This window comes from Colletotrichum phormii (genome assembly GCF_030913505.1).
Source record: "Colletotrichum phormii strain CBS 102054 chromosome Unknown BDP81scaffold_43, whole genome shotgun sequence".
NCBI lineage: Eukaryota > Fungi > Ascomycota > Sordariomycetes > Glomerellales > Glomerellaceae > Colletotrichum > Colletotrichum phormii.
In genome coordinates, this window is record NW_026851485.1 from 222,834 (window position 1) to 248,704 (window position 25,871).

The window sequence follows — 25,871 nt, forward strand, 5'->3', positions numbered from 1 at the left end:
AAATCTTCGCCAAGCTCTGTTAAACTTATTCCTCGTGAAAGATTGGATGACAGAATTAACAGTACTGCGGATTCTCGATCGTGAGTGTGTATACGAGTCGGGGAACCGTCGTACTTTATAAGCCAAAAGTGAGAATTTGGCGGGGACGAGAAAATAAGGCCGAGGCGAGTAGTCTTAGCGCAGAAGCGACCGTTTGTTGAATTTGAATCACGAGGCTGGTTAGGCGGGACAACTAGAGGTAATTGTCAAGTAAAGGACAAGCCACACCGAAGCGTGAAACTGAAACGGGACGCAAGTTTGGCGCGAGTTGGTTAGACAAAGGATAGTGGAAGAGAGAACAAAAGGCGTTTTGAGTGAACCGACGCAGGTGGCTTGGTTGGAAAGAGGCTAGGTACGGATGGGACGGGTATTTGTGAGAGGAATCGAAAGAGAGGGGGGAGGAAATAGAGACTATTAAGTAACGCGAAAGAAAAGTGACCCCCTGACTGTCAAGGACTCGTAGCATCACTTTCCAAGGATTTCTAGTAATGAAGCTTGAAAGTATTGGATTGTTGGTTGCTTTGCCCCAAGTTCCAACACTATTACCGCCCACCCGAATCGGGAAGTTGGCCGTTGACTATGCACGCTTGTTAGGTAGTACCCGGCGCGAAAGGACAATCAATGGAGATGGGGGGGGGGGGGGGGGGGGTTACAGGGTCATAGGATCGTAGTACTCCGTAATAGAGGAACAAAAGACAAGGATTCGGGAGTTTTCAGCACGTTCAGCTTCGTGTGCGCGTGTTGGAACCTCGGAGTTGGGGGCGGAGGGCGGTGGAGGATGGGGAGCACGGAGAGGAGAGGATGGGAGGGGCGGACGAGGGATGTTACAAACATCCGAAGCAGCAGTCTAGTTCGCGAGTCTTCGACACTCAGCATCGCGCATCGTCATACGAGATCAAGGAGAGTGGAAGGCACTTTTTACTGTGTAAAAAATGGAAGAGAGAGAGAGGGAGAGACGAGACGACACCTGGTACGAGCGTGCGGTGCTACCACGGGTAGGTAGGTAGACAAGCCCCCCCTTCATCGTTTGTTTGACGCTGGAACACCCGTGCGCGGAAGGTTGGCGGGAAGATGGGGAGACACGCAGGAGAGAAGTGGATGTTGGGACTGTCCGGACGGATTCATTAAGCAAACGGAATCTATACTAAGACTTGGAATGGTGCCAGTAAGGACCAGTAGCTTAAGGGGCGAGAAGGGGGGGCAGCGCGCTAATGCTTGCGATCGCGACCCCCAAAATTCATGCATGATTTTACACGTATTTTCTTTGCTGCTCCTTTGATGCGCGATGTACGGAGTAGGTATGCACCTAGCCGCCCGTGTTGGTTTGGTGATTCTGTTGTGGGCGGATCCATGGGAAAGGAGGACTGTAAAATGATCCTTTACAGTGAGGTGTTTGGGAGTTGATGCGGTGAAATGATGTTGGTGTTTCGTCGGCGTGATTAGTCAAATAGACATGGTGTTGTATTGAAGGGAAGTCAATTGCTGGATTCAGGCCCATCATCCATGACCCTGAGTGAGAACAGCTTAATCAACGGGCCAAAGCATTGCGCCATTCGGCACAATCCTGCGAGACATCGTGACTCGTCCGAAGTACCTGGGTGAAGTAAGACAGAGGCGTGCAGACTTCCCGAAATGAGTACGAACACGCAATGAGGTCGCGAAAGAGACACAGTAGGCTTCGGATGAAGGGTTGGCGGCGCGAATGGAGGTGATTGCGCCAAGTAGGTTTTACGTCCTAGTGAGGGGGATTTGACGGCAACTGCGGCATGTGGCTGGCCCTGGCTGGATTGTCTGGGCTTGGGATTTCTGCCGGATAACCGTTGGAGGTGTCAATCATCAAAGCCAGTCCTTATCGAAGTTTTACTGTGGTACGAACAGTGAGTTTGGCTAATTCGAATGATGGGTGGCTTGGGGCGGTCTGTGTTCTCTAGTACCTAATTAAGCCGGCATCCTAAGATCCTTAGACGGGAGAGACATGCGCCCATGTAACGGTGGTGATTCAGGTGGTGTTGAGAGATTGGCCAAGCACGGCGGGGTAAAGGGAGGCTACTGCACGGTAGATGGAGGCTATTTTGCTAGCTGTCCTGGGGCTTTCGAGTCTCAAGACGGTAAGAAACTTACGTCTGAGTACAGATGCTGGGATGTTGACGAGGAAGGGGCATGAGAGAGGATGAGTGTTTCTCAATGCTTTCGTGATGAGAGGATGAGAACTCAGTCATCTCTTAAGCACCATCGCGCTATAGCTGCTTGCTTTGCTGGCGAGCAACTCGAGAGATTCGGGAATACGGAGGTTTATTGACAGTCCTGACTTTGTGTGACAGCGGATGCACACCCTCCTGTCTGAATCCAGAGTTGCTAATTCTGGATGCCTCCAAGGAGGCATGCGACCAACGGCAGCGGACCAGGCCGGCAGACGAGAGCTTCAGCTGCATTGATGATCGGAGGAGAAGCCGAGGGAATAGGGAGTGCTACCGCCGCCAGCGGGAGGGAAGCTTACTGCCATCTGGAGCCAGCTGGTCGCCAAACTCCAATGTCCGCCCGGATGGATCGGGGTTAAGGCGGACGGCAGCGCAGAGAAGGTACGGGAATTTCCACCAGCTTCTCCCCAGCCACTCACATGACCCTAAAAAAAGTTAGCTAAGCAGCTGCCTCAGCCAAACCCATGCGGAAGGAAAGCACCTCAGGCAAATTCCGGCCCCGAGAGTCCGCCAGAATCGGGAACGTCATTCGTCATTGCCTCCCGCGAACTCCTCTACGCAGGCCTTTAAACCTCGTCAACGACCACATCCCTTTTGCTTCTCCCTTCCAATCCCAAATACACCCCAATACACATTCGCACACGAATCGACACGACAAACGATGTCATTCAGCATTCCACTCCGCCAAGGGCCCGCGCGCCTGGCGCAGCGTCTCCCGCAACTAGCCCAACCCTTCCGCACGACAGCAACCAGAGCCTTCCACCAGGCCTCGTCGAAGTCAAGACCGACCGCCTCCGTCGCGACCGCAGCCCGTAATGCCCTCCTCCGCGGCTCCTCGAGAACCTACATGCAGCAAGCCGCACCCGGTGTCCAGGGCCAGGCGAGCCCTCTCCGCAAGCTGTTGGTCGGCGGCGCCATCTTTGGCGGTACCCTCGTCGCCATCAACGTCGTCTTCAACCGTGAGACCCGTGATGATGGCGGCATGCCCGTCTACGAGCGCGAGTACCTCAACGATACCTTCCTCCACACCGGTCTGGGCGTGGGTATTATTGCCCTCAGCGCGCGCCAGATGATTCAGTCTGGATTTGTCTACAGGTTGATGGTGACGAACCCCTGGGTCGTGGGTATCGGTGGTCTGGCTCTCAGCTTCGGTACCATGTATGGTACCCGTGCCATCTCTCCTGATAAGTAAGTTCGAACACTCTACCCGAGAAGTTCAAGAAGCAAAAACTAACAAATCAACTAGCTACATCCCCAAGTACGCCATGTGGGCCGCCTTCAACGCAACCCAGGCCGCTATGATCGCTCCCCTCCTTACAATGGTCCCCGGCGCCCTCCTCGCCCGCGCAGGTCTCTACACCGTCGCCATGATGGGTTCCCTTTCCATCGTCGGTGCCACCGCCAAGCAGGACAAGTACCTCTACATCGGCGGACCCCTCCTCGCCGGCCTCGGCGTCGTTGTCGCCTCCAGCTTCGCGCCCATGCTGCTCCCCGTCACCGCCGTCCGCACCCTCGCCCTGACCGAGAGCATCTCCCTGTACGGAGGTCTCGCCGTCTTTGGCGGCTTCACCCTCTACGACGTCCAGAAGATCCTGCACCACGCTCGTCTTGCTGAGCGCGGTGTCATTCGCAAGGATGCTGTCAACGAGAGCATTGCGCTTGAGCTTGACTTTATCAACATCTTTGTCCGCATGGTGCAGATTCTGACGATGCAGCAGAACCGCAGGAAGTAGGCTAGTCGAGGGGGAGTATGGCATTCGTGGAGGATAGGATAATGGGATCCCGCCGGTGGGACGGTGTATATACACCCCACGGCGGGCAGAAAACAGAGGCTCGAGAACCCCTCTCATGATACGACTCCAAAGACGCCCACGGGCTCGGAGTTGGTTTTTTTGTTGTACAATACCTGAATAAATAAAATTCATAAATTCGGTCAACTCCATGTGCCATCATACGGCTGTGCTCTGACAAGCTGATTTATTCACACACTTGAATAGGGAAGCACTTCGCCACATCACCACATCACCACTTTGATTGAATTAGACGTTGCAACTGCTACTTGCCTCCTCCAAGCCTGATCGTGAAGCCAGATATCACAAGATCACAATCGTTGTGGCACACGGTTTTAAAAATCAAAGCGGTTGAGCGCTATTCGTTGCCTCGGAGCAGGTCTCTACATGCGTGATAGAAGAACCCCATACCACCCCGACACGTCCCATCCATCATTGTAATGTCCCCAAGATGAAAAGGAAACCTTCCATATCGTTACATCCTACTCCCTCTCTTCACCCCCTTATCCCCTCCATCCCGACTCCCCTTCTTCCTATTTCCCATCCTCACCATCAGAGAGTCATCCCTCAAGCGGAGGAAACGTCCTCAGAAAGTGACTAGGACATTCATACCCACTCGGGTTCTTATCCAAATACGCCTGATGATACGCCTCCGCATCCCACCACACCCCCGCCGGCGCAACCTGCGTCTTAATCCCCCCCTTATACCACTGCTCATTCGCCAACCTAGTCACCTCCTTCGCAACCTTCTCCTGCTCCTCATCATGATAAAAGATCGCACTCCTGTATTGCGGTCCCGTATCCGGGCCCTGGCGATTCATCGTCGTCGGATCGTGCATCCTGTAAAAGAACTCGAGGAGCTGGCGGTAGCTCACTTCCTCTGGGCGGAAGACGACCTGCAGGGCCTCGGCGTGGCCCGTGTCGCCGCCGCAGACGGCGCGGTAGGTCGGGTTGGTGAGGTCGCCGCCGATGTAGCCGACGCGGGCGTCGAGTAGGCCCTTGTTGGCAAAGGTTTTGCGGTAGAGGTGTTCTACGCCCCAGAAGCAGCCTGCTGCGATGGTGGCTTTTTGGGCGCCTTCGGGGAGAGGGGTTGGGGCGGGGGGTGTGAGGGACATTGTTGTTGTGGTTGTGAAGGGGCGGGTTAGGCGGGTGAGGAGGGACGAGATCATTGTTTGGGGGTGGTGTTGTGGGAGGGAGGTTGCGATGGTGAAGAGGAGGATGAGAAATAGGCCGAGGGCGGCGAGGGTGAGGAGGGGCAGCTGCTGGAGCTTTTGGTGGGGTTTGCGTTTGGGGGTAATCGTGATTTTTGGGCGGTATTGCGAGGGGTGGTGGTTTTCTTGGTGCACTGGGCTGGTTGTAATGGGAAGGTGATTAGATGGGATGTTTCGGAGGTCTGTTATGCAATCTGATCAGTGATGATTCCAAAGATTTGATTACTCTACAACGTGAGGTTTGAATGGAATAGGAATTGAGATTTGGATTCAATTCTAAAAGTGAATATAAAGCAAGGTACACTGCCACCTGCGTCAGCCAGATTCCAAACCGTCGGATCCCGTCGTCGCCACGCCTGCGCTGGAGCTCTCCCGGGGTCTCTAGCACTGCTCACCTAGGAAAAGAAAAAGAAAAAAAGTGTCAGAGTCACCACTTGGCCAGGGACCTGAGCTGGTGGCTCGGGGCGTAAAACGTGGAGTGCATGACAAATCGGGGACGGCCGGCTCGGAGATACTTTTCCAATGACATGGACCCGCTTTTCACAGTGCCGGGTCACGGGTCTTTGGGTCCAATGTAGAGGGTATTAGGTAAGCTTCCAAATCCGAGGAGCATCGGTGTCCGGGGGAGCTGCCGCCTGCAGCCCTGCAGATGGGAGCTGTGTGTGCCCCGCCTACGTACAGGTCCACCGTCAAGACAGTACCAATTGCTCAAGGTTTAGACTGTGACACTGCCGTTTCCGCCTTTCCACGTGTGTTAGTGCTTGGCTTGGGAATCCTTCTCACGCCGGACGTAGGGATCGTTACAGATTTCCGGCTTCGTTGGAGACTTTGGATTAAGTGTGAGGAGCTTTCTCGGCCTTGATGACCCCGCGTTGTGAGCTGTTTGCTGCGGGGTCTTGCTCGTTCGACGTTGGGGTCAATGGCTTTCGGTCTTGTTCTTAAGGGAGGGGGAAGACACTTTTATTGAGCTTGAATTGTATCGTTTTGTGTGTTCATTCGGCCATTATCTCATCTAATCTGAATCTTCAACTTATTCAAGCAGCCACCTATACTTGAAGTAGACATGAGCGGACTCGCGGGAGCAACCAGAGCTGCGGCTCAAGCCAGGTCCGTCATCCTCTCTCTCACACAATGATACCTTACATCCCCGGATACACTCATCCGTGTACTTGATTCGCCAATTCGTTGACCACAATATCCGATGCCTTTTGAAATAAGTCTCATCGCCGTCTCACTAACACGTTTCACAGCCGCGTCGCCATCGTGACGGGCTCCTCACGGGGCATAGGCCGCGCCATTGCCCTCCGCATCGCCCGCGACGGCTACGACGTCTGCATAAACGACATCGCCACCAACGAGGCCGGCTCCCACGAAGTCGCAAAGCAGATCCGCGACCTCGGTCGTCGCTCCGTCGTCGCTACCGCCGACGTGAGGAAGCTGGGTGAGGTGCAGGCCATGATTGACAAGACTGTTGGCGAGCTAGGGCCGTTGAATACCATGTAAGCCTTTTTTTCGTTCGCTCCGTCTCGTTCTCGGGGGAATCTCCGATGAGATGAGAGAGGTGTCAGGTTTATTGAACTGCGGAGCCAATGGATGCTAACATGAGAAAGGATCGCGAATGCTGGTATCGCCCAGGTGAAGCCGCTTCTCGACATCACAGAGGAGGAATTCGAAAACATGTTCCGCGTCAACGTCTTTGGCGTGCAGAACTGCTACCAGGCTGCCGCGAAACAACTCATCAAGCAGGGCAACTGCAAACCCGAAACTCCCGGCAAGATCATCGGCGTGAGCCCCCTATCCCTCCACCTCAGAAATCACAGCACATTCAACTGACATTTCCACCCCAGTGCTCCTCCATAGTAGGCTTCAAACCCTTCGCCCTTCTCTCACACTACTCCGCCTCCAAATGGGCCGTCCGCGGCCTCACGCAGGCCTCGGCCATGGAATACGCCGAGCACAACATCACCGTCAACGCCTACGCTCCGGGTATCGTCGGCACAGCCATGTGGGATTTGATTGACGAGAAGCTAGGCGAGAAGACGGGCGCGAAGAAGGGGGACACGATTAAGAAGTGCACGAATGAGTTGATTGCGCAGAAGAGGACGAGCGTGCCGGAGGATGTGGCCAAGTTGGTGAGCTTTTTGGCGGGGCCGGATAGTGATCATGTTACGGGGCAGACGCAGATTGTGGATGGGGGGATTATTTACACTTGATGGGGAGGTAGTGAGTGCCCGTGCCTTGGAATGTATGTCATTGTTTGGATATCGCATGATGAGTGAAAGGGATTGGTATCTCGGTGTTCGGGTTGATCAGGCCATCGTGAGCTGTGCCACAAGTGTCGGGTGAAAGGGGGCCGATTGAGGGAGCTATCCTGACTTAAAGACTGCGCACTGTGAGGATGTCCCGCTTTAAACACGAGCTCTCATCGATGTTCGGGATGACTAGTCGCCAATCCTTTGGACGAACTAAGGTACCTTCTCATAATCATCATTAAGCGTGGAATGATTGAGGAGTCTTCGTTGTGTATCTCGATACTTTTCAGCTTGGCATGCTGGCACCTTATCCTCTTTGGAGCTTAAATGATAAACAAAGCTTGAACACTGTTGTTGTCCCTCGAAGCCTAGGACAATTGTTGAAAGGATCCTCGTTGGTTCAAATCGTAAATACCCAGGCATCACCTCCATAATCTGGTGACAACCCTACTCACAGAAATCTAGAAACAATAGTCTCAGGTGTGTCAGATGGTAAGAATAACTCTCTTGTCGTTTGGATACCCACCCCACACGCAGATTGCCGTTCCTTCAGCGCCGACAAGGCCATTCCACTGAAACTTGTTGATACTGCCTCTCACGACTGTTCATCCAAGTTAGCCAACACATCCTCTTACCGGCATAGGGAGTTCAAACTCACGATCTCCAATATCCTCTTCACCAGTGCACCCAGTATCATCGGAGTTGGCCCCAAAGATACACGTCCCATACCACATCCACGAATTATAGCAATTCGAGCCCTGCGGCGGTCCCGAGCCGGGAAGCCAGCACGGCCCAGAGACAAAGTACCCAACGTGGCGGTACCCGTGTCGCGGATGACAGCACAGTCCGAGACCTTGGGGGACCCGCCGGGGGACTCGTTGTTGAAAGTCGAGGCGTCGCAGTAGTTGGGGGCGCGTTTGTTGCGCTCTAGGGCACGTTTGGCGCGGTGGGCGGAGTTGGGGCAGGCGATTTCGGCCTCGAGGGCTTTGACGTCGTTGCCTAGGTCGAGGACTTCGTGGGTTTCGAGGAGGGATCAGATGATAACGATTGGGGAAGAGTAATTCGGGGACGGGGGAGGTAGTTGGGGCTGCGAGAGCGGTTCGGGTTGCTGCTGCGGCGAGGGCGAGGGTTGAGATGCGCATTGTGGGAGGGGGCTTTGTGAGATAGATGAGAGGATGAGTAGTGTGCTTGAGTGGTGGATTGAGGTACTTGATGAGGCTTTTAAATTTGAACTCGGTCGTCTTGACGGGACTACAAGTGATCACAAATGGAAATATCACAAACATGAGGGCTTTTCTCATGGAGGGAACGTTGGCGAGAAGCAAGTGCCTCTCGGCCGGCTGGCTGTGCGGCGCGGGCTGACGCAGCCACGAGCGAGATTGTCGCTCAATGTCAAGGTCTGAGACTCCAAGAGTGACCTGATGCTATTCAGAACGTTCGGTCTGCCGGGCGGACGGCGTTCTGGCATCTGCAGCGGGCTTACTCGGTGGCTTGCGGTCACATCAACCCTGTTGCTGACTGAGTGTAGGCGAAAGAGACTTTGGTGAGAGTTGGCCACGCCGTACGCATGCGAGACTGAGGGTAAGGCGAGTTGAACAGGGGTCTCAAGCCTCACTGCATGAGGTATCTCGGCTTCAATAGGAAGGCGCACTAGGGACTTTGGTTTAGTTGTGAGCTCGGAACATCATATGACCTTGCCTACCTTAGTATGTAGGTTCGCAGGAAGAATTACTTGCTGAATGGGTACTGCGACCCTGCTCATGGCCAAGAGAAAGTACCAGACTTCAGGTCATGCTCGTGGAGAGCGGATGGCCGGGCCGTCGACATGTCAGGGTGGTATGACGATTCCAGTCACTTACATGAAAGACAGGAGTTTCATTGGGGTGCCTTGCCCTTTCGCAAGATACTCGGATGTAACTTCACCTTTCCACTGGTCGATCAGCCGACGAGTCCGTCATATACCGGGCTCTTCGACAACAGGGTGTTTGTTATGCGTGGCTGAAGAAACGTGCGAGGCTGAAGGAAGGTGGAAGTCAATCGCAATTACCAAGCCAACCACTTGGCAGAGTTCAAGGCGTTTTCTCGGGAACGACTGATTCCGCAAACGAGAGACTCGGCTAACTCTAGTCATGTAGATTAAAGGACTCATATCACCATTTGCATGTCACAGAAAGAACTTATTTGGGGGTAAAAAAGACTTGATTTCAATTTCTGTATGGGGTAGTAGTCATAGTATAGGTCGAGTCATTTTATGACTGACAGTGATACGCCTAGTCATTTTATGACAGGTCGTCAATAAGTCTAGACATCTTGTGTCTGACATCAATCTGAGGCTATGCGATCAATTGCTCCCGTACTCCAAAATAATCAAACCATGCAAGCGCCGATAGCTCTCAGAAGTAGTAGTGGTAGTGACACCCAATCAATGAAATGAAACCCAAAACCTCCCCGACCCAATCCTGATGTGCAGACACGAGCTGCTACCCATCAGTGCTCGTCCGCCAGTCCATCCAAGTCCGCGTACTGAGGCTGTCCAGCGTAGTAGTTCCTGTGAGCGGCAGCCATATGTGCGTAGCAGTCGGCATCGTTGTCGAATACCTCCATGCAATACCAGCAGACGTGTGCGCCGCAAGTGCATGCCACGTGATTGCAACCCACATATCGGTCGATGGGAATCTTGCACCTGGGGCATGGCTTGATACCGAGAGACTTGAGGACTTCTCCGTTGGCGTGATCCTCAGCCTTGTCGCACGTGACGTTATGGTTGTGTTGAACGTGACACGATGTGCAGAGGATCTCAAAGCAGCCCATGCACCGCTGGATGGTGCCCTTGTTGTCGGCTGCCGCGGGAGTGACCTCATAGATGCGTTCGCAATGGGGCGTAGGACAACAGTGATACGTTGCGGAGTTGGCTTGCAAGTAAGAGCTCAGAGTGTTGTCGATGAGCTGGTCAACGCCGAGAGTCCCTAGGTTGGAGACGAGCTCGCGGATGCTCAAAGGTTTGCCGCATTGTCCGTTGTCGCCAAAGCACTTTATTCCGTTCTGGCTGGCGTCCTTTGCGTTGGAATTGACTGTGTGCTCGTAACAGGTGGTGCAGTACACGTGTCCGCAGCTGGTCTGAATCGGATGCTCTGGAGGGCAGAAGCAGATGGCACACTCTTGATCGCTGCAGCCTCTGCGCCAGGGGTCCGCGAAGTTGAGAGGTTTGCGGTTATCTCCGTATGGTTCCATGAAATGGTCAAGGATCTCATCCATGTCCTTTCTGCTAGAGAGGATGGAGTTCTTGTCGACGGATTCGAACCGGAGGCATGCCTTCTCTTTGTTGGCTGTATAGATGGCCTGTCCGCGGGAAAGAATCTCTCCATCTTCCAGTGCCTTGGCCCACTGAGCTGGGATGACGTAGTCTAGGGAGAGGGTGACGATCGCGTAGAGCTGCTTGATACCAGCAGCCTTCTGGATCGTGTTGTTAAGCTTTTCGACTGCCCGTCTTGCGTCGGATTCGTTGAGGAACTGAAAATGGACTTCATTGAGCGCGTCGTTGTCTTTGATTTCGCCGTTCCACGCGATGGGGCCATAAGAGGAGACCAGGTTGTTGATGGCTTGGAGCTGGGCTGCGGGCTCGAGCTTGGCGTTGGGAGTGATAGAGATGTGACTGGGATGGAGTAACGCTGGGAGACCACGAGTGATGTCCAACGTGGTGACCTTGAGTGGAAGCTTGCTGAGCTGGACGTATGGGCCCCGTTGTCCAGGCAAGACTTGTGCTGTAACGTATTTGCCACAAGCTCCAGCTTTCCCGTCGTTGAAGTGGCGCACGATCTCTTGACACTTCGTAGCATCACGGAAGCTGAGAGAGGCCGATGAAGTTGCGGTATACCAAAAGAGCTTAACCATGTTTGCACTCGTGAACGAGACATACTGGCTTTCGTTGTAGCTTTTTTCAAGATAGGCGTTCCAGTCAGCGGGCTTGGTGGGAGGAATGACAACGCTGTTGATATCCAGGCCAGGACCAAAGGTCACATCGACGCCAGACATCTTCTTGACAATCTGCTGTGCAGCCATTGTAGTGTTTGTAGCAGACTGAATGGAGGTAGACATTGTAGAAGAATGAATAAAAGAAGATGTAGTAGGAAGAGACAAGTACACTGATAAACAGTAGTAACTTGATCCGAAAGTGATGAGACTAAAATGCTTGGGGTTCAGGATCTTGTAGGCGTATAGTCAGAGTGGATGAAAAGTGGTGTGTAGACTGTACGCAGACTGGGGAGGCCAACTGCTTCCAAAAGGGGGGCGGGGGAGGACGAGATTATATATCTTTTTCCCGTTCAGCCAGGTACAGCGGAAAAGCAAAAGGGTTTGGGACACGGCAGAGACTTCGCCTCCCCGGTACTCCAAGAACCGCTCATGATCAAGGGCTACGATGCGTACCTTACACCGGGGAGTGACATGTTGCCGTGGTGATGTGGGGCAGCTCAAGGTGAAGTTCACCATCAAGGTGAACCCGACCTTACGGAGATAGCCTCGTCCCAAACTGCTAGAAAGTATGTCAAAGCCGGATTCAAATGGATGGGGACTGGACTTGATCACCACTACCTTACGTATCCCGTCGAGTGCGAGATAAGGGTAATATCTCAAGACGTACTTTTTCTTAAGGGCAATAACAAGTCACGGACTTTTCCTCAATATGCCGCGCTAACCTCTTGCCATATCCGGTCAATATAGATACGTTCTCAAACAATTTGAATATTGGAGACAATTAGAGAAGTACATGTTGACGTTTTCCCGCACTCGATGGGATATCATTACTTCAGTCGTTCGTATGACTCGCCCAACCGGTATGCCAACGAAGGGACGGGTACTTGAATTCATAAATGGACCTGCATGGATTGTATTATCTTATAGTTCAAACATAAGGTAATGGTACATGTACTTTTAATGGCTCAGACCTTGGAACCCCCCGGCTCTGAGAGCCGAAATATCGTTTGTTCCTCACCCGAGCAAAAACTTGGAGGCAGAAAGCTTCCAGAAAACAGAAGAATCATTGCTTAGAACTTCTAGAAAGTGAGTCACGAGAAGCTCCACAAAAGTGTTAGCCATCCCAGTGTTAAAGTTGAAGTTTGTGGTTCTGGTTTTCAGGAACAACGATGGATCTCATACATAGTTGCGGACAACCTGGCGCATGCCGCTAGCCGCCCGCGGGACCTTGCAGACTGGAACCATGTTGTCGGAATAGGTTATCTTACACAAACCCGGTCTTCCTGTGGGGTAAGTATGGGCCGCTTGACCTTGGGAGCTTGCTGACTGATGTTCGGCGTCAGGCTTGTCGTGGAGACTGAGAGGTTGTCCATAACCTCCTATATGGCTGGCTGTACGTATGACATCGAATAAGCCTTGGAACCATCGGGTAGAGGAAAACTGTGATTATGACACATGATGACATGCTTTGGTGTCCCACTGGCTGGAGAAACTTTAGATTTCTCCGTTACCACCGATGTTCAGGAGGAAACCGGGAGAAACATGTCCCGCCACGTTCCCCGGTTGGGGCTATTGTTGGAGTTGGTAAACCTCGATGGTTTGTCACGACAAAGAATCGTCTACAGGAACAGAACCATTCAGAATGCCCAGGCAATCATCTTGGATAGCATGTCGTAGTCCTCATGCCCCACATGGAACGAATGGCGCCAAGGATAATGTGGAATTGAACAGGAGCAGAAATAGAACACAGAGAAGCATTGCCCGAAACCTGGAAGTGTACGTTTTTGTCTCTGCTCGGATGTAACATGGAAGACAGTATGCCAAAGGAGATGCAGGCATGAATGTGGATTCCTTGCGGGGTGGGAAGGCAGGACGCGCGAGACTCGCTCCTAGCGCCGGTCTCACCACGGGTACGGAGGGCTCGCTGGTGGACACCAACGGGCTCTCGGGTCTTGGGCCAAAATCCTACCCACCAAATTCGACAATGAACTAGCGACTGTTCAGATCGAAGCTGCTGAGGCGATTGCCGAGCTTGACAGGCCCAAATTGGTGTTGCGTGGGATGACCAACCTCAACCGCCCGGGCTTAGATGTGCCCAATACCTTTGTTGACCGCAGTCATTCTAACCTTGTGGTAAATAAGGCGTAATTGCTGGCCGGCAATTACGAATTCGTCTTTGTACGACAAACCTCCTGTGCCCATTCGTAATAGGAGATGAAGAGGATGTCGGAAAAGACTTACTCCTGGAGCAAGATCCTTTACAATCAGTTGGACTTGGCTCCATGGACTGGGAGATGCTGACAAGCGGGGTTTTTCCGGTCACGAATCCTCTGGAAGAGAGGGCACGAGAGCAATTAGAAAGAGAAAAATGGGCCGCGTGAGAAATTCGGCCATAAGATACCATCCAACCAGAGCCTTCAGCTCAACGGTAACCAGGATAAAGACAAGAGCAAGGCGGGTAAGGCAGAGAAGGGCACAGATCATAGGGAAGCTTGTCAAAGCAGCAATATGTATAGGCTGATGAGGCCGAGCTACTATATACAGAGAAGTTGTCCTGTCACACAGACTAGTGTCTAGTGAGTCGGAATAAAGAAGCAAATACACGCTCAATGGGATATTGTCCCTGAAACTCCACGCTCAAATATGAAAGGACGGGAAAGCATCAACAACCCGCTTAGCAAGCAGACAAAGAAGTCTGGCCCTTGCAGTTGGCGGTGGTGCTGACCTTGGAGCTCTCGCCGCTGCCCTTGGAGACGCCCTTGTACTCCTGGCAGACCTTGGAGACGCTGGAGCCGCAAGTGCTGGAGATGGTGGCGACGTCGCCGTAGTTGGAGTTGATGCCGACAAGCTCCTTGACGCCCTTGGCCTTGACGTTCTTGACGATGACGTTGCGGGGCCCTCCGTTGTTGGTGCAGTCACCGCAGCCGCGGTAGAGCTTGCCGGCGGTGACGACGGTGAAGCCGTCGATGGTGACGGTGCCGCGACCGTTGTGCTGGACGACCTTGTCTGCGGCGTTCTGGGCGCCACCGCCCTGGATAAGGACGTCACCGGTACCGAGAGCGGAGATGGCATCTGTAAAAGGCGGTTAGTAGGCAAGTCTTGGAGAGTTCAGGAGAGAAGATAGGGGTGAACATACCCTCGCAGACGTCACGGAACCAGACGTTTTTCAGAGTGCAGGCACCCTTGCAGTGAACACCCTCGAGCTGGTTGGCGCCAATGATGACGTTGCTCAGGGTGGCGCCGTTCTCGAGGATGAAGACGGCGGAGTCACTGCCAGTGTCGGCGTCGGTGTCACAGGCACGACCACGGTCGAACTCCTTGTTGGCGAAGTCCTTGGAGCCCGAGATCGTGGAGGGAGCGGAGAGGGATACAATGGAACCGCTGCGAGTGGGAATGTTGAGGGTCTGGGCGGTGGCCATGCCAGCCACGAGGGCGGAGACGAAAACCTTGGTCTGCATTTTGAGAGATGAGGTTGGTTTTGCTGAGAGAAGCTGGGCTTGAGAGACTGAGAGGCTATTGGATGATGTCCTGAGTGTGCATGGTGAAGAGAGAAGGGCAAGAAGAACTGTGAGGATCTTCCGAGAGTATTTATGTTGTTCAGAGTCGTCTCCTTAACATCATGATAGCTTAAACCAGGAGGCATTCCAAGATTCCATCGCGGAAAAGGAGTTTCACATTGATCGTAAAAGTCCAGACTGTACAGCACCAACTCACTAGCAACCGTCCGATATCTCCACCTACAATCATGAGAGCCAAGTGCCCAAGAATCTCCTTGGTGGAAATATCAGACGTTGGCACCGGTATACCACAAAAGCAATCAACTCTGGTACGCCGTCAATGGATCCTCGCCCGAGTACGTGGGTGGCGGCCGCGCTGCTCGCCCAAGCATCCATGCTTCTCATGTACCGATGCCCATAACCCACCAATTGGCACGTCGTGGCATGGAAGCCGTCAACCTAGTCCCGGTAGTCAAAGGCCCTAGATAGTCTATTGTATGTGCCATGTGGAGGCGCTACGGCCGTGCCTAACTCCATCTGTTCTCTCTTCGACATCTTGGGACATTCTGAGCCTCGGGGCCTGTTGGGGGCGATAGTGGTCTGTAGTGGCCGTCCTCGTGGCTTGCGGACGCCGAGGTCAAACAGCTTGGTGAAGCCAATGTGAGCACATCTCGTACGTCCTTGCTGGCCTGGTAGGACTTGGCAGATAATCTACTCAATACGGGTAGGTAAGGGGGATGTCTTCAAGCACAGCCCCCTTTTGCGTGTGAGTCTCATCGGGGGTGGGGAATGGAAGAGCTGCTTCCTGGCTAGGACACGTAGGCGATGGTCGTCTCTTCTCTGGGAAGTCGGTGGTTGAGAATGTGGGTGCAAAGAGACGGCGCCCGGGGGCTTGATTCTCCAACTCGGGCATCTAGGCCCTTCCGATGGATGCTCCGAGCCCCACGCTTGAACCACTGCCAACGTATGGGTACCATGAGGGTCAGGAACGGGGTGCATTTCTGTGCTAGTCGCCTTCGAGTACGATTTTAGAGACGGATTCGAGATGGAAGAGCATCACGCAACGCGGCGCATTGCTCAAAGGGAGGGGCCGAAATGGTGGTGTAAGCCGGCAGCGTTCCCCATGAGGAAACGCTTCCCAAGGTGTGGAAGACACTATCAGAAGCAGCAGGTGGACGAGCAGAATCCTGGCGGTTATCTGAGGTTATCTGATATTATCGCGGTTGGAATGACATTCGGATCAAAGAGGCGAGCAGAATATCCCCAACCTGCAGCTGGAAATTTAAGCCTAAACAGTAGCTTACTTGCGCACATGCAGGGCCACTGGCGTTTAGGGAAAAAAAGAACGCGCATCACTTCGACTACCGTGACTAATCCCGCAGACATGGAGCCGGGGTCAGTATTACTGGTGAACCGTGACACTGACAACTGGGGCGGGCATTTGTCTCGGTAGATCATAGAACGTGCTCCGGTACTGCAGTATGAATCCGGGGCTTTTCTCCGTCAAGTGTCACAAGATTGAACAGAGGTGCGCCCAGAACTTCAGAAGAGGGGCATTTGCGGTGGAAAAATAATAATGGAAATTGGACGGACGACGCCAAGAGCTTCGAGTCAAGCAAAGCGCGTCGACACTAAGGCCATTTGAGGCTCTTGGCACTGCAACCCCTTGCCAAGTCTCGCCGCACCGTTGAGAGTCTTTGAGAGCAGATTGGCTAGAAACAACAGTGAACATATCCCGTGTCTTGGCATCGCGCCAAGCCCCCTTCTGGATGCGATGGATGCTGTGGAACCTGCAACTCATTGATGGAAATCTCCTTTTTCCATTGATCGGCAGCCTTCAAACCAGACGTATTTCGTCCGGTCGTGTTGGTCTAAAGGGAAGTAAGAAGGTGAGAGGAGAGACAACTCGGGCGCCCGTTCTTACGTGATAAGCAAGATCGGGAATGCAACGATACTACGATATTTCTATCGTCTACACGACACACGTGCACTACTAGAACCCTTTGGTGTGTTTAAATAAGCCATATAATGATTGCAATATGTGCGCCCAGGTTCCTTGGCTGGGCATCCCTAAGTAAGTGATGGGATACCTTGACCTCGCCGTGGCGTGGACCGACGACTGGAGAACAAATCTCTCAATTGCTCTAGCTCGAAGAACCCCTCCAACTTAGTCCTTGACTTTTGCAATACGAGTTCATCTACAAGAGTCAAGACAGGACCTTGCGGGATGTGGGATCCGGCTTCATAAACCACAATTTGCCTAGCGTCAACATCTAGTTGATGAGATTGCGTACCTCCATGAGCCTTGAATTACCTTTGCTCAACAAGCAGCCCTACGACTCTAGGTTCACAGCTCCGCGTTCCGCAGACATGGGCGTCCTCTCACCGTCCCAGGTCCCCTGTGTCGAGCAGCCAAACGGTCCAAATGTCCACTTTAACTATGGGCAGACGCTTGAGTCAGAGTTTCGGGCAGTTGTGGGTTGCGATGCGCTTATTTCGACGTACGCAATGTGCCAAGCTTTGTAAATTGAAACTCCGATTCCAGACCACAACACGGGAGCATCTGCTTGGCGAGGATCAGTGAGCTGATCAAAGCTCGCGATAGTTACGGGCCGAGATGCCATGGCTTCACGCGAGTCATTTCATTTGGGCATAGAGTGGTCGCCAAACGACTTGAGATAGAGCTTCACCGACACTGCGAGAGAGTCTCATTCTCTCGCTGAATGAGAAACGCGTACCGACAACGCATCGGGAAACTCGGACGTGGAAGTGGATAGTTGTCGACAAACAGAGGCACCATCGGGACAAATAAATTGCTCAATGAATTGTTTCGCATTCGGATGTTACCAAGCCGGCGAGGTCAAGGGCACAGGCACGAGCTTGCTGGCCGCTGAAGGGAGACAAACTACTTGATCGAGCAAAGGTTTTGCATTTCTGTGCCCGGAGGAACCGTTCGAAGGGACTATGTTTACGCAAGGCTTTGACACTCAACCTCGGCTCCTCCGGAATCGCCGGAACAACACTCCTGGCCAGACGCCCATCGATCAGAATATCTTCTGCCCTCATTCACTCTATGGTAATTGAGCCCCAGACCTCTTCGCTCAGAATTCACCCGTTGCACTTCCTCCCACACAAGGAGTCCCAGTACAGTTAAAGCCTTGGGGGTTCACGGCGTTTCCACAAAGGTATGAAGTGGCAGCAGTCCCGTTGGCAAACTCCAGGTCGACGTCGAAGAGCCCGATGTTGGTGCAAGGTGCAACAGCACTGCATTGGAGACTGGCGACGCGGGATGACTTGGTCGTGCCTACCATGCCGTCGAGGGTGATATCGCGAATCTGGAACTGCGAGTTGGTGCAGTTGCCCACCCCGGGGGCACCGCGGAAGCGGGTGCACTGAGAAATTGCGAACGCAGCGCCGCGCATGCCCTGAACGGTGAGGTTCTTGAAAGACATATCCGATGCAACTGAAACAAATTGGCGGTGACTAGGAGGCTTTCAGAGAGTGCTACATATTCGCTGTTTCGGACCTACATCCAAGCCCGCCGCCGCCGCCGCCATTAGGAGGGTAGCCGTTCTGGTCGTCTGTCCAAGTTTTGAAGTAGACCTGGCGACGTCGTTAGCACTAAAAGGGTGTCATGATATCAGAAGAGAAGGGCAAAGGGACTTACTGCATGCAACGTGTTGTCAAAGAAGCAATTCTCGACCTTCAGTCTTTCAATGGTCTCGAACTGGTCGTTGTATTGTCCGATGCTGCCGAGCGCAATGCCCAAAACATTGTAGAACTTGGAGTTCGTGATGCTGACATCAGTACTGTTTGCTTTAAGAGAGATGCTATCGTCGCCACTGTAGACAGTCCAGTTGTTGAACTTGATGCCGGAGGAGCGGATCGTGTAGGCACCGTCCGTGTTCGCTAAGTGAGGTCAGAAAGGCTCATTCTTCTGCCCATAGATCCAAAGCAAGGGGTGCTAGTCTTACAGCTCTGGAATCGACTGCCAGTGTTGTTGACTAAGATGCTATCGAGGACGACGTTGTGAGAGTAGATTATGGACAGAGTCCTGTTTAAGTCAGCGATGTTCAGATATGCGCTATCGCCAAAACGTGTACTTACCACATCTGACTTCTCAGGAAGTTAACTCCCTTCACCACAGAGTTCCGCAACCCGTTGAGAGTGAGAGCATGTGGACGACCAGGGTAGTTGGAAGTGTTCGCCTGCTGTCTAATCCATTCATACCAGTAGTCGCCGTTGCCATCGAAAGTGCCTTGCCCATGACCGTTGAGACGGACATTATTGCCGCCGAGTATAAAGGCAGTGGACTGATTCTGATACCCGACGTCCAGCGAGTTGCAAACGGCAGTCTTACGTTAGCCGATCGCCATCAAACGAAAGTCTTGGTATTGTTTGGCTTGGCGCAACACTCAGCCTAAACCAAGATCGGGAAGGTGGGTGATAAGCCTGCCGTGGAACAGTAACGTAGCAGCAGAGTTCCCTGGAGATTAATCTCGACATCGTCCAGCCAAGTGACATTCAAAGCGGAGTTGACATAGTACGTCGTTGGCTCGAACACGACATTGCCGCGCCGGCCGCACTGCGTGAACGCCTCGAGTATAGCAGACGCGTCGTCGGTGGTGTTGGTTCCGCTAGCCTTGACAACGCATGTCTTGCGTTCCGCGGCGTCTGCAGTCTCTTGTGCATAGACCCCGGAGGCTGAAGCAAGTAGAGTGCAAAGCACGCCAACAGCCTAGGTACGGCGCATGTTCAGACAATGTGTAATAGACTAACAGTTCCTTGAGCTGAGAACAAGGGGTCCAGTGACTGAGGGGTGGAAGAGTAATGAACAACAGGATTGGCTCAGAACATCAGCTGAAAAATAGTGAGAACCCCAGCCCTACCTCCCACCGGTAAAGCGCGACGGCGCCCAAGGGTTGAATAGTTTCCCAGCATCGTCAAATCGGGCTTTTCCCGGCTGAGTCTCCGCGACATCAACGTCGTATTTTCTCAGTCGCGCTGAACTCTCGCGCCGGATTCCTTGGGGCCAGCATCGGAGTTACATCGTTGCCGTTCGACCGGGTGGATTTTGCACGAATCATGGAAAAGGATGTACGAGAATACCTGGAGTTCTTCACGTTCATGACTAAGTTTGTACGGTGCCGATCGGTTGGCGGTTAACGATGCGGAGGCGGGGGGGTGTTGCGGGGAAAGCATGTTCCCGCGCGACTTGGACCAGGGATAACTTCAATAACTCGTACAATCACTGTTGTGATACGGGCCAGTTCTTCCACTAAGTTTGAAAGGGTAGCCATCCATTCTTTTTCGAGTTCTAAAGGCTACACATTCTGGAATGAGCTTTCCTTCCGTCCAGGCCCTCCGTGCCTTCCGTGGCAATGGCCATCAAGTGTCCAAGCACCCGCACTCATTCCGGACTGCAAAAGAAATTCTTGAGGTTGTGAAATGTCCAAGGCCTACTGCGCATATCCAGCCCGGATTCAAACAATAGAGTCGCTATCGCTATTAAAATCCTCAATCATCTGCTTTTTGGCTTTTCTCTCTTCTGCATCCATCCACTTTCTCATACTCCAGACAGTTACCAACGTGATCACTGTTGCAAGGACACAATAGAGAGCAATCCACGGCGAGATGATTTGATCACCATCTAGAGGAGTCCAATTGAAGAAGGACATCGAGAAAAGCGACTTGCGGTGTATTAGTTTGCTTGTTTCTACATGTCTGCTCACACACATGACAGGGGTCCGAGAGGGTTGAACTTACGGCGAGGAATGTCCCAGACAGGAATATCATTCCTAGTAGTGAAATGCTTCTCATCTGGCTACCATATCTCTTCGTAGCGTTTGCAATGATGATGGATACTTTGGCGTCTCGTCTTGTATAGTAATTTGATTCCTAGCCATTAGCGTCAGTGATCTAACCGGGTGATTAATGATAACGATTTAGATCTGCTCACCATTTGCGCAGCGAGTGACATGCCGCCAAGGAGACCTTCGTAACTTCGGGTCTTGCTTCCCAGTTCATCTACCATCTCGCGTAGTCTCATCTCAATCCTGCTACCTAGCCTCCGCTCTTCGACGTGTTCATCAATCTCATCGCTGCCTTCAATAGGAGGCTTGAAGTACGTCTTAGCTACAATCTCCGAGTGTTCGATCATGTTCTGCAGTTGAATCCTGAGACTATGGAGCCCGTTTTGGAGCTTACTGATTTCTACCCAAAGTTTTGTCGACACACAATCTCTTGTTCGCAAGGCAGACTCAGAATCTGTCTTTTCGGAAATTGAATTCTGGTCGTCACCTCGAAATCTTTTTTCCAAATCCAAGATGCGTTCTTCGAGTGCCGTTTTCTCCAAGTCAAGCAAATCCAACAGACGTTTGCGTTCCAGTTCCGCGAATATTACTGGCATAGCCAGAGGATGATAGACTTGTCCACAAACGTCTTCCAGGCACTTGATAGTCAAATTAATGACGGGCTGCGTACAGCCGTACATGACTGCGTACCCTGTGCCAAGGGTCGGAAACGAAGTGACTGATAACGCAACATCGTTTGGATTATTCATCCCTCGCGGGGATTCGGTATCGGACTTGCAGTTGTACACTACGCTTCATGTTAGATTGCCTCGCGGCTTCATGATACCAATTGCACAATAGACGTAGAGTGCGAATCGTGTCCGGTGGAACGATCGGGTTTCTTGGAAGTTCATACCTAAAGATGGCAAAGGGTGACTACCCTCCCACACCACAGGTTTGTGGCAGACGAGGGCGGTAGAGGCTCTCTTGAATAGAAGCGATAGCGAACGATGCTGATACAGCTTTTGAGCCACTTTTTTGAAAGTACTCTCTCCGTATGGCAGTGATCTGGCACCTAGCGGATCGGTCGCATCCAGCCTATGATGCATCACAAGCACTAAGCCTGGCGTTTCAAGAGGCGGCTTCTCCTACAATAGATATATTAAGCATGCCAATCCGGATGGAGTCAAGAATGATTTGTTTACTTACTAATTCTAGCCATTTGAGAAATGCATCTTCTGTTGTGGAGTCCAAGACATTCGGCTTCGGTACGCGGTTAGGTCGACCTAGGCTGGGCCATAGGAGAGGAGCTGGGAACTCACACGTTTGTCAGCCTTTTGTAAAGTCACAGTCCGTATCCTGAAAGACTTTTCCGGAGAAAATTCAAGCAATTTCAGATCGCATTTGAGAAAGTCCAGTCTTTGACTTATCCACTCCATCGTGGAAGCGATTGACCTGCGACTTCAGCATCTGAATCTACCAGGTAGAGGTCTACGGTTGGGCGCTTGCCACAGCTTATACGTGAACAAACCACAAGGATTGTTAGTCAAAAATCCTGGCGTGCATCAAACGACTCATCAGTGTGTTTTGCATGGATACCCAACTGTCCGGGCTTGTGCAACGGAACTTCCTTGACCCCGCCTTGGACTGTTCATGGATTGAAAGCCCAGAATTGTGTTCTACCATACCTGCGCCATGATGACTGCAGATTACCTGCTCAACCAACTCAATCAGGGTGACATTTCCGCTGCAGCTCTTTCACGCCACTCGATGGGCTGTTCTTAGCTGCACTACTGCGAGAACAACAACACCGACAATGATGATGATGATGATGATGATGTATTTAACGTCTGGTAACAAAAGGACGTGCCGGGCGCTATGCCGACATGGTCTATGCTAATCTAAACTATGTTACAGGCTAACACCGACAATGATGATGATGATGATGATGATGTATTTAACGTCTGGTAACAAAAGGACGTGCCGGGCGCTGTGCCGACATGGTCTATACTAATCTAAACTATATTATAGGCTACCGTCTTCACCTAACGTTCCTGTTCAATGACTCGGGCAAATTTCGGAAAAGAAATTGGTCTCCTCTATCCATTCGCATAGAAGAGAGGCTCCCTTAGCAGAACCTAACAATAAATTAATGCTTGCTTTGGCTATACGTTGGCGGAGGTAGCGCGGTGTAGCCTTGCGTCTACGCTTGTAGAAGTAGAAATGGACTGGTGTCTTGGGTTTCCCATAGCTGCAGTTGAGCAACGCATCTTGATGAGCGAATCTCTCGTGGTATGCTGCAAAGTCGTAGTAGTAGTAGTAGTAGTAGTAGTAGTGGTGTTTTACATCATCAGGGACAGGTGCCCAGCTATCTATGTAACTAAGCTCCGATCAACCAGAGCGCCCTTTGGGCATATGATGTGCCGTGCCGCCATTATAGCGTACGACAAGTCAGGCAGTCTATTATGTACACTTTTCTTCTCGTGCCTAGAGCAGTGGAGTTTAGTATCTAATCCCCAGGGTCCGTTCAGTTCCAAAAAGCACGCCAGCAGGGGGTCCCTGACTCGGCAGAAGCGAGTGGGTCTCTAGCAGCCCTACGCCGTCCACAGACGGCGTTGCCGCAACAAGTAACCGGCCCTCGGAGGCATATTTGCCTACGCGAGCATTTTTCTGTTTTCTTATATTTTCTTATATAGAAGATAAAGGAGGAAGGAAGAGAGAGGGGTGTGGTAAGGCCGGGGCCTCAAGGCGTCGGTGGGTGTGTGAGAGAGTTGTGAGGCGCGGGATCTCGGGCTCGCTATCTTTGCAGAGAGTGAGCCTCATAGTAGCGCGTCACACGCTCGAACTTCTCAAAGGCACCCGGGTCTCTGACCAGGGCGTACCAATAGGCTTCGGCCAGGCCTATCGGGGGCGGTAGTGGTCCCGGATCGTCCACGGTCCCGGTAATCGGCCATAGCGCCGAGGTACGGCGGTTCTTCGTGCAATATACTGGATGGGTAGGCGATAATTTCCGCCCGCAGTTACATTTGAAGTCTCCGTCGTGCTGAAAGCGCCTGTGGTAGGCGTGGAAATGGCCATGGCCAGAACGAGCAGCGAGGAGGTGGTGCAAAAGAGGACGCCGTAGGTCCAATTCCGGAGGGCAACGGAGGGCAGCGTCAGTTTTCTTATAGCCTGGTTTGAGCTTTTGCTTCGAAGTATGCCACCATCGTGAATGGTAGCCACGGGCTCTGGCGCGGGCCATCTTCGCTATCCCAGCGTATGATGCTAGCGGTGGAGGGTCAGGCAGTAGGAGAGCGGCTCCTTCTTTAGCAAGCTTATCAGCTAATTCGTTTCCAGGGATCCCGGTATGTCCGGGCGACCAGTGGCATTTTATATCCCTTGCCCGCTGGGCGTCGAGTATCTCAAGCATAGCAGCCTGCGAGCTGGCGGGAGATCGTCCGAAACCCGAGATGAAGTTGAGAACGCCAGTATTATCGAGGCAAAGATGGATTGTAGTGGGGGAGGTGGCAGCTAGGTGCAGTGCTCGCCGTAGGCCCTGACGGGCCCCCTCGGCCTCGGCATCAAAGACTTCTGTGTATTCGCCGAGGCGGCCACGGCCTTCCGCGATGGCCTTGGGCCCACGGTATATCACATATCCGTAGCCCACAGCGCCTTCAAACAGCATGGACCCATCGGAGTAGATCACTAGGTCGGATCGCGGGAGCGCTTTTATCATCTGCAGAAATGCAGCAGCGGCTTCTTCTTTAGTGTCTCGCTGGGGTGCGGGGGGATTCGGGAGGACTAGAACCGGCCGAGGGCATGGGGGTAGTAACGCGTAGGTTCGCTGGAGACGTGTGTCTCGTCCAGAGCGTCCAGGGGTGCGTTCCTCCAGCCTGGGGACCAGCGGGTGTTGAGGGTCAAGTCGTCGTAGCCTCGCGGCAAAGCGTAGTCTGGCCCCTTCCAGCGCGGTGACCGCAGCGGGAAGACCTGACTCCTTGAGCAGGATGTCCGTGGGCGTAGTACGCCAGACCGGGAGCACGGCCCGGGCAGCAGCGACAATGGTCTTATTAATGGTAGTAAAGTGACCCTTCTGGCCAGTGTTCACGGTGGGGTTGCGGAGGGTGGCGCACATCCTCGAGAGTTGCGTGAGCGCAGCCGGCTTAGTACGGCCCGAGAACCATACTTCAGATCCGTACAGAACTGACGGCAGTACACAGGCCGTTATAGCAAGTCGGGCTTGTCGCGGCGGCAAGCCCTTGAGAATAGCACTAAGGCCACGAAGGAAATCGGCGACCCTCCTCGCGGCGGCGGCCCGGTGGCCAACGTGGGTTCGGAAGGAAAGCGTACGATCGAACCAGACGCCTAGCCAGCGCACAGCTTTCGTTGGAGCTACGGGCGTAATTGTAAGCCCAGTAGCATAGATAGCAGGCCATTCGCTTGGCCTATTCTTGCGGTGTTTACGCGTAAAGTGTACCGCTTCACACTTAGCTGGATCAAAGGTAACTTTGTTTTCAGCACCCCATTTAAGCATAGAGCTGACTTCGCTACCTAGTATCCGAGCGTTCTCTTCTAGCGTAGGAGAGATCACGAGGAGTCCTATATCATCGGCATACCCGAAGCGGCACCTAGGGTTATCTAGGAGCGCGTCTGCTAGGTAGAGGATATAGAGGACTGGGGACGCAGGGGAGCCCTGTGGGAGGCCGCAGCGTAGGGGAAAGCCCTCCGAGAGTCTCTTGTCCATTCTGATAATAGCCGCGCGTTGGGTCATAAAGGACCTTACAAAGCGGATAAATACCTCTGGCCAGCCCTGTTGGCGAAGCCGGAGTATAAGTCTATTTCGAAGTGTGGCGTCAAAGGCCCCCTTAGCGTCCATTGTGACTATCGTCGCAGTGAGGCCGCTTTCTAGTGCTTCCTCTATATCGTGCGCTGCACAGGAGGTCAGGTCGACAGCACTCCGGCCGGGGAGTGCGCCAAATTGTTGCGGGTTAACAACCGTATTATGCACTATACGGTATGCGGTGCGCCGCGCAAAGATGCGCTCAAGGCCCTTGCCTAGGCACGAGAGGAGCGAGATAGGCCTATACGAGCTGGGGTCAGAGAGCTTCCGCTTACTAGCCTTCCGAATGATCACTATTTCCGCT

The 25,871-nt window shown here is 52.8% G+C and overlaps 7 protein-coding genes across 7 annotated transcripts; 2 read left to right on the top strand and 5 right to left on the bottom strand.

Annotated features, from left to right (window-relative positions):
• Nucleotides 1–2,756: 2,756 nt before the first annotated feature.
• Nucleotides 2,757–4,172, top strand: BDP81DRAFT_362031 (bax inhibitor family protein). Its single transcript, XM_060586436.1, has 2 exons — nt 2,757–3,425; nt 3,484–4,172. Exons 1-2 carry the CDS (start codon nt 2,899–2,901, stop codon nt 3,968–3,970), a joined length of 1,014 nt encoding a protein of 337 aa, XP_060437846.1. The 5' UTR covers nt 2,757–2,898; the 3' UTR covers nt 3,971–4,172.
• Nucleotides 4,173–4,245: 73 nt separating this feature from the next.
• On the bottom strand, nt 4,246–5,621 carry BDP81DRAFT_442899 (uncharacterized protein). Its single transcript, XM_060591698.1, has one exon. The coding sequence runs from the start codon at nt 5,194–5,196 to the stop codon at nt 4,588–4,590; it is 609 nt and encodes a 202-aa protein (XP_060437847.1). The 5' UTR covers nt 5,197–5,621; the 3' UTR covers nt 4,246–4,587.
• A 567-nt stretch (nt 5,622–6,188) lies between these two features.
• On the top strand, nt 6,189–7,673 carry BDP81DRAFT_171679 (acetoin reductase). The gene is made up of 4 exons (XM_060582168.1): nt 6,189–6,345; nt 6,489–6,737; nt 6,849–7,023; nt 7,086–7,673. The coding sequence occupies exons 1-4, from the start codon at nt 6,302–6,304 to the stop codon at nt 7,449–7,451; spliced, it is 834 nt and encodes a 277-aa protein (XP_060437848.1). The 5' UTR covers nt 6,189–6,301; the 3' UTR covers nt 7,452–7,673.
• On the bottom strand, nt 7,578–8,013 carry BDP81DRAFT_171707 (uncharacterized protein). The gene has a single exon (XM_060582169.1). It carries the CDS (start codon nt 7,920–7,922, stop codon nt 7,704–7,706), a length of 219 nt encoding a protein of 72 aa, XP_060437849.1. The 5' UTR covers nt 7,923–8,013; the 3' UTR covers nt 7,578–7,703.
• Nucleotides 8,014–9,977: 1,964 nt separating this feature from the next.
• On the bottom strand, nt 9,978–11,549 carry BDP81DRAFT_411811 (uncharacterized protein; the record flags this gene model as incomplete). Its single annotated transcript, XM_060589174.1, has 1 exon — nt 9,978–11,549. The coding sequence occupies one exon, from the start codon at nt 11,547–11,549 to the stop codon at nt 9,978–9,980; it is 1,572 nt and encodes a 523-aa protein (XP_060437850.1).
• A 2,587-nt stretch (nt 11,550–14,136) lies between these two features.
• Nucleotides 14,137–14,920, bottom strand: BDP81DRAFT_335898 (pectate lyase; the record flags this gene model as incomplete). The annotated part of the gene is made up of 2 exons (XM_060585876.1): nt 14,137–14,534; nt 14,599–14,920. 2 exons carry the CDS (start codon nt 14,918–14,920, stop codon nt 14,137–14,139), a joined length of 720 nt encoding a protein of 239 aa, XP_060437851.1.
• A 3,140-nt stretch (nt 14,921–18,060) lies between these two features.
• BDP81DRAFT_485908 (pectin lyase fold/virulence factor) lies at nt 18,061–19,939 on the bottom strand (the record flags this gene model as incomplete). Its single annotated transcript, XM_060595186.1, has 7 exons — nt 18,061–18,422; nt 18,490–18,562; nt 18,627–18,868; nt 18,934–19,013; nt 19,067–19,314; nt 19,386–19,663; nt 19,849–19,939. 7 exons carry the CDS (start codon nt 19,937–19,939, stop codon nt 18,061–18,063), a joined length of 1,374 nt encoding a protein of 457 aa, XP_060437852.1.
• Nucleotides 19,940–25,871: the final 5,932 nt, after the last annotated feature.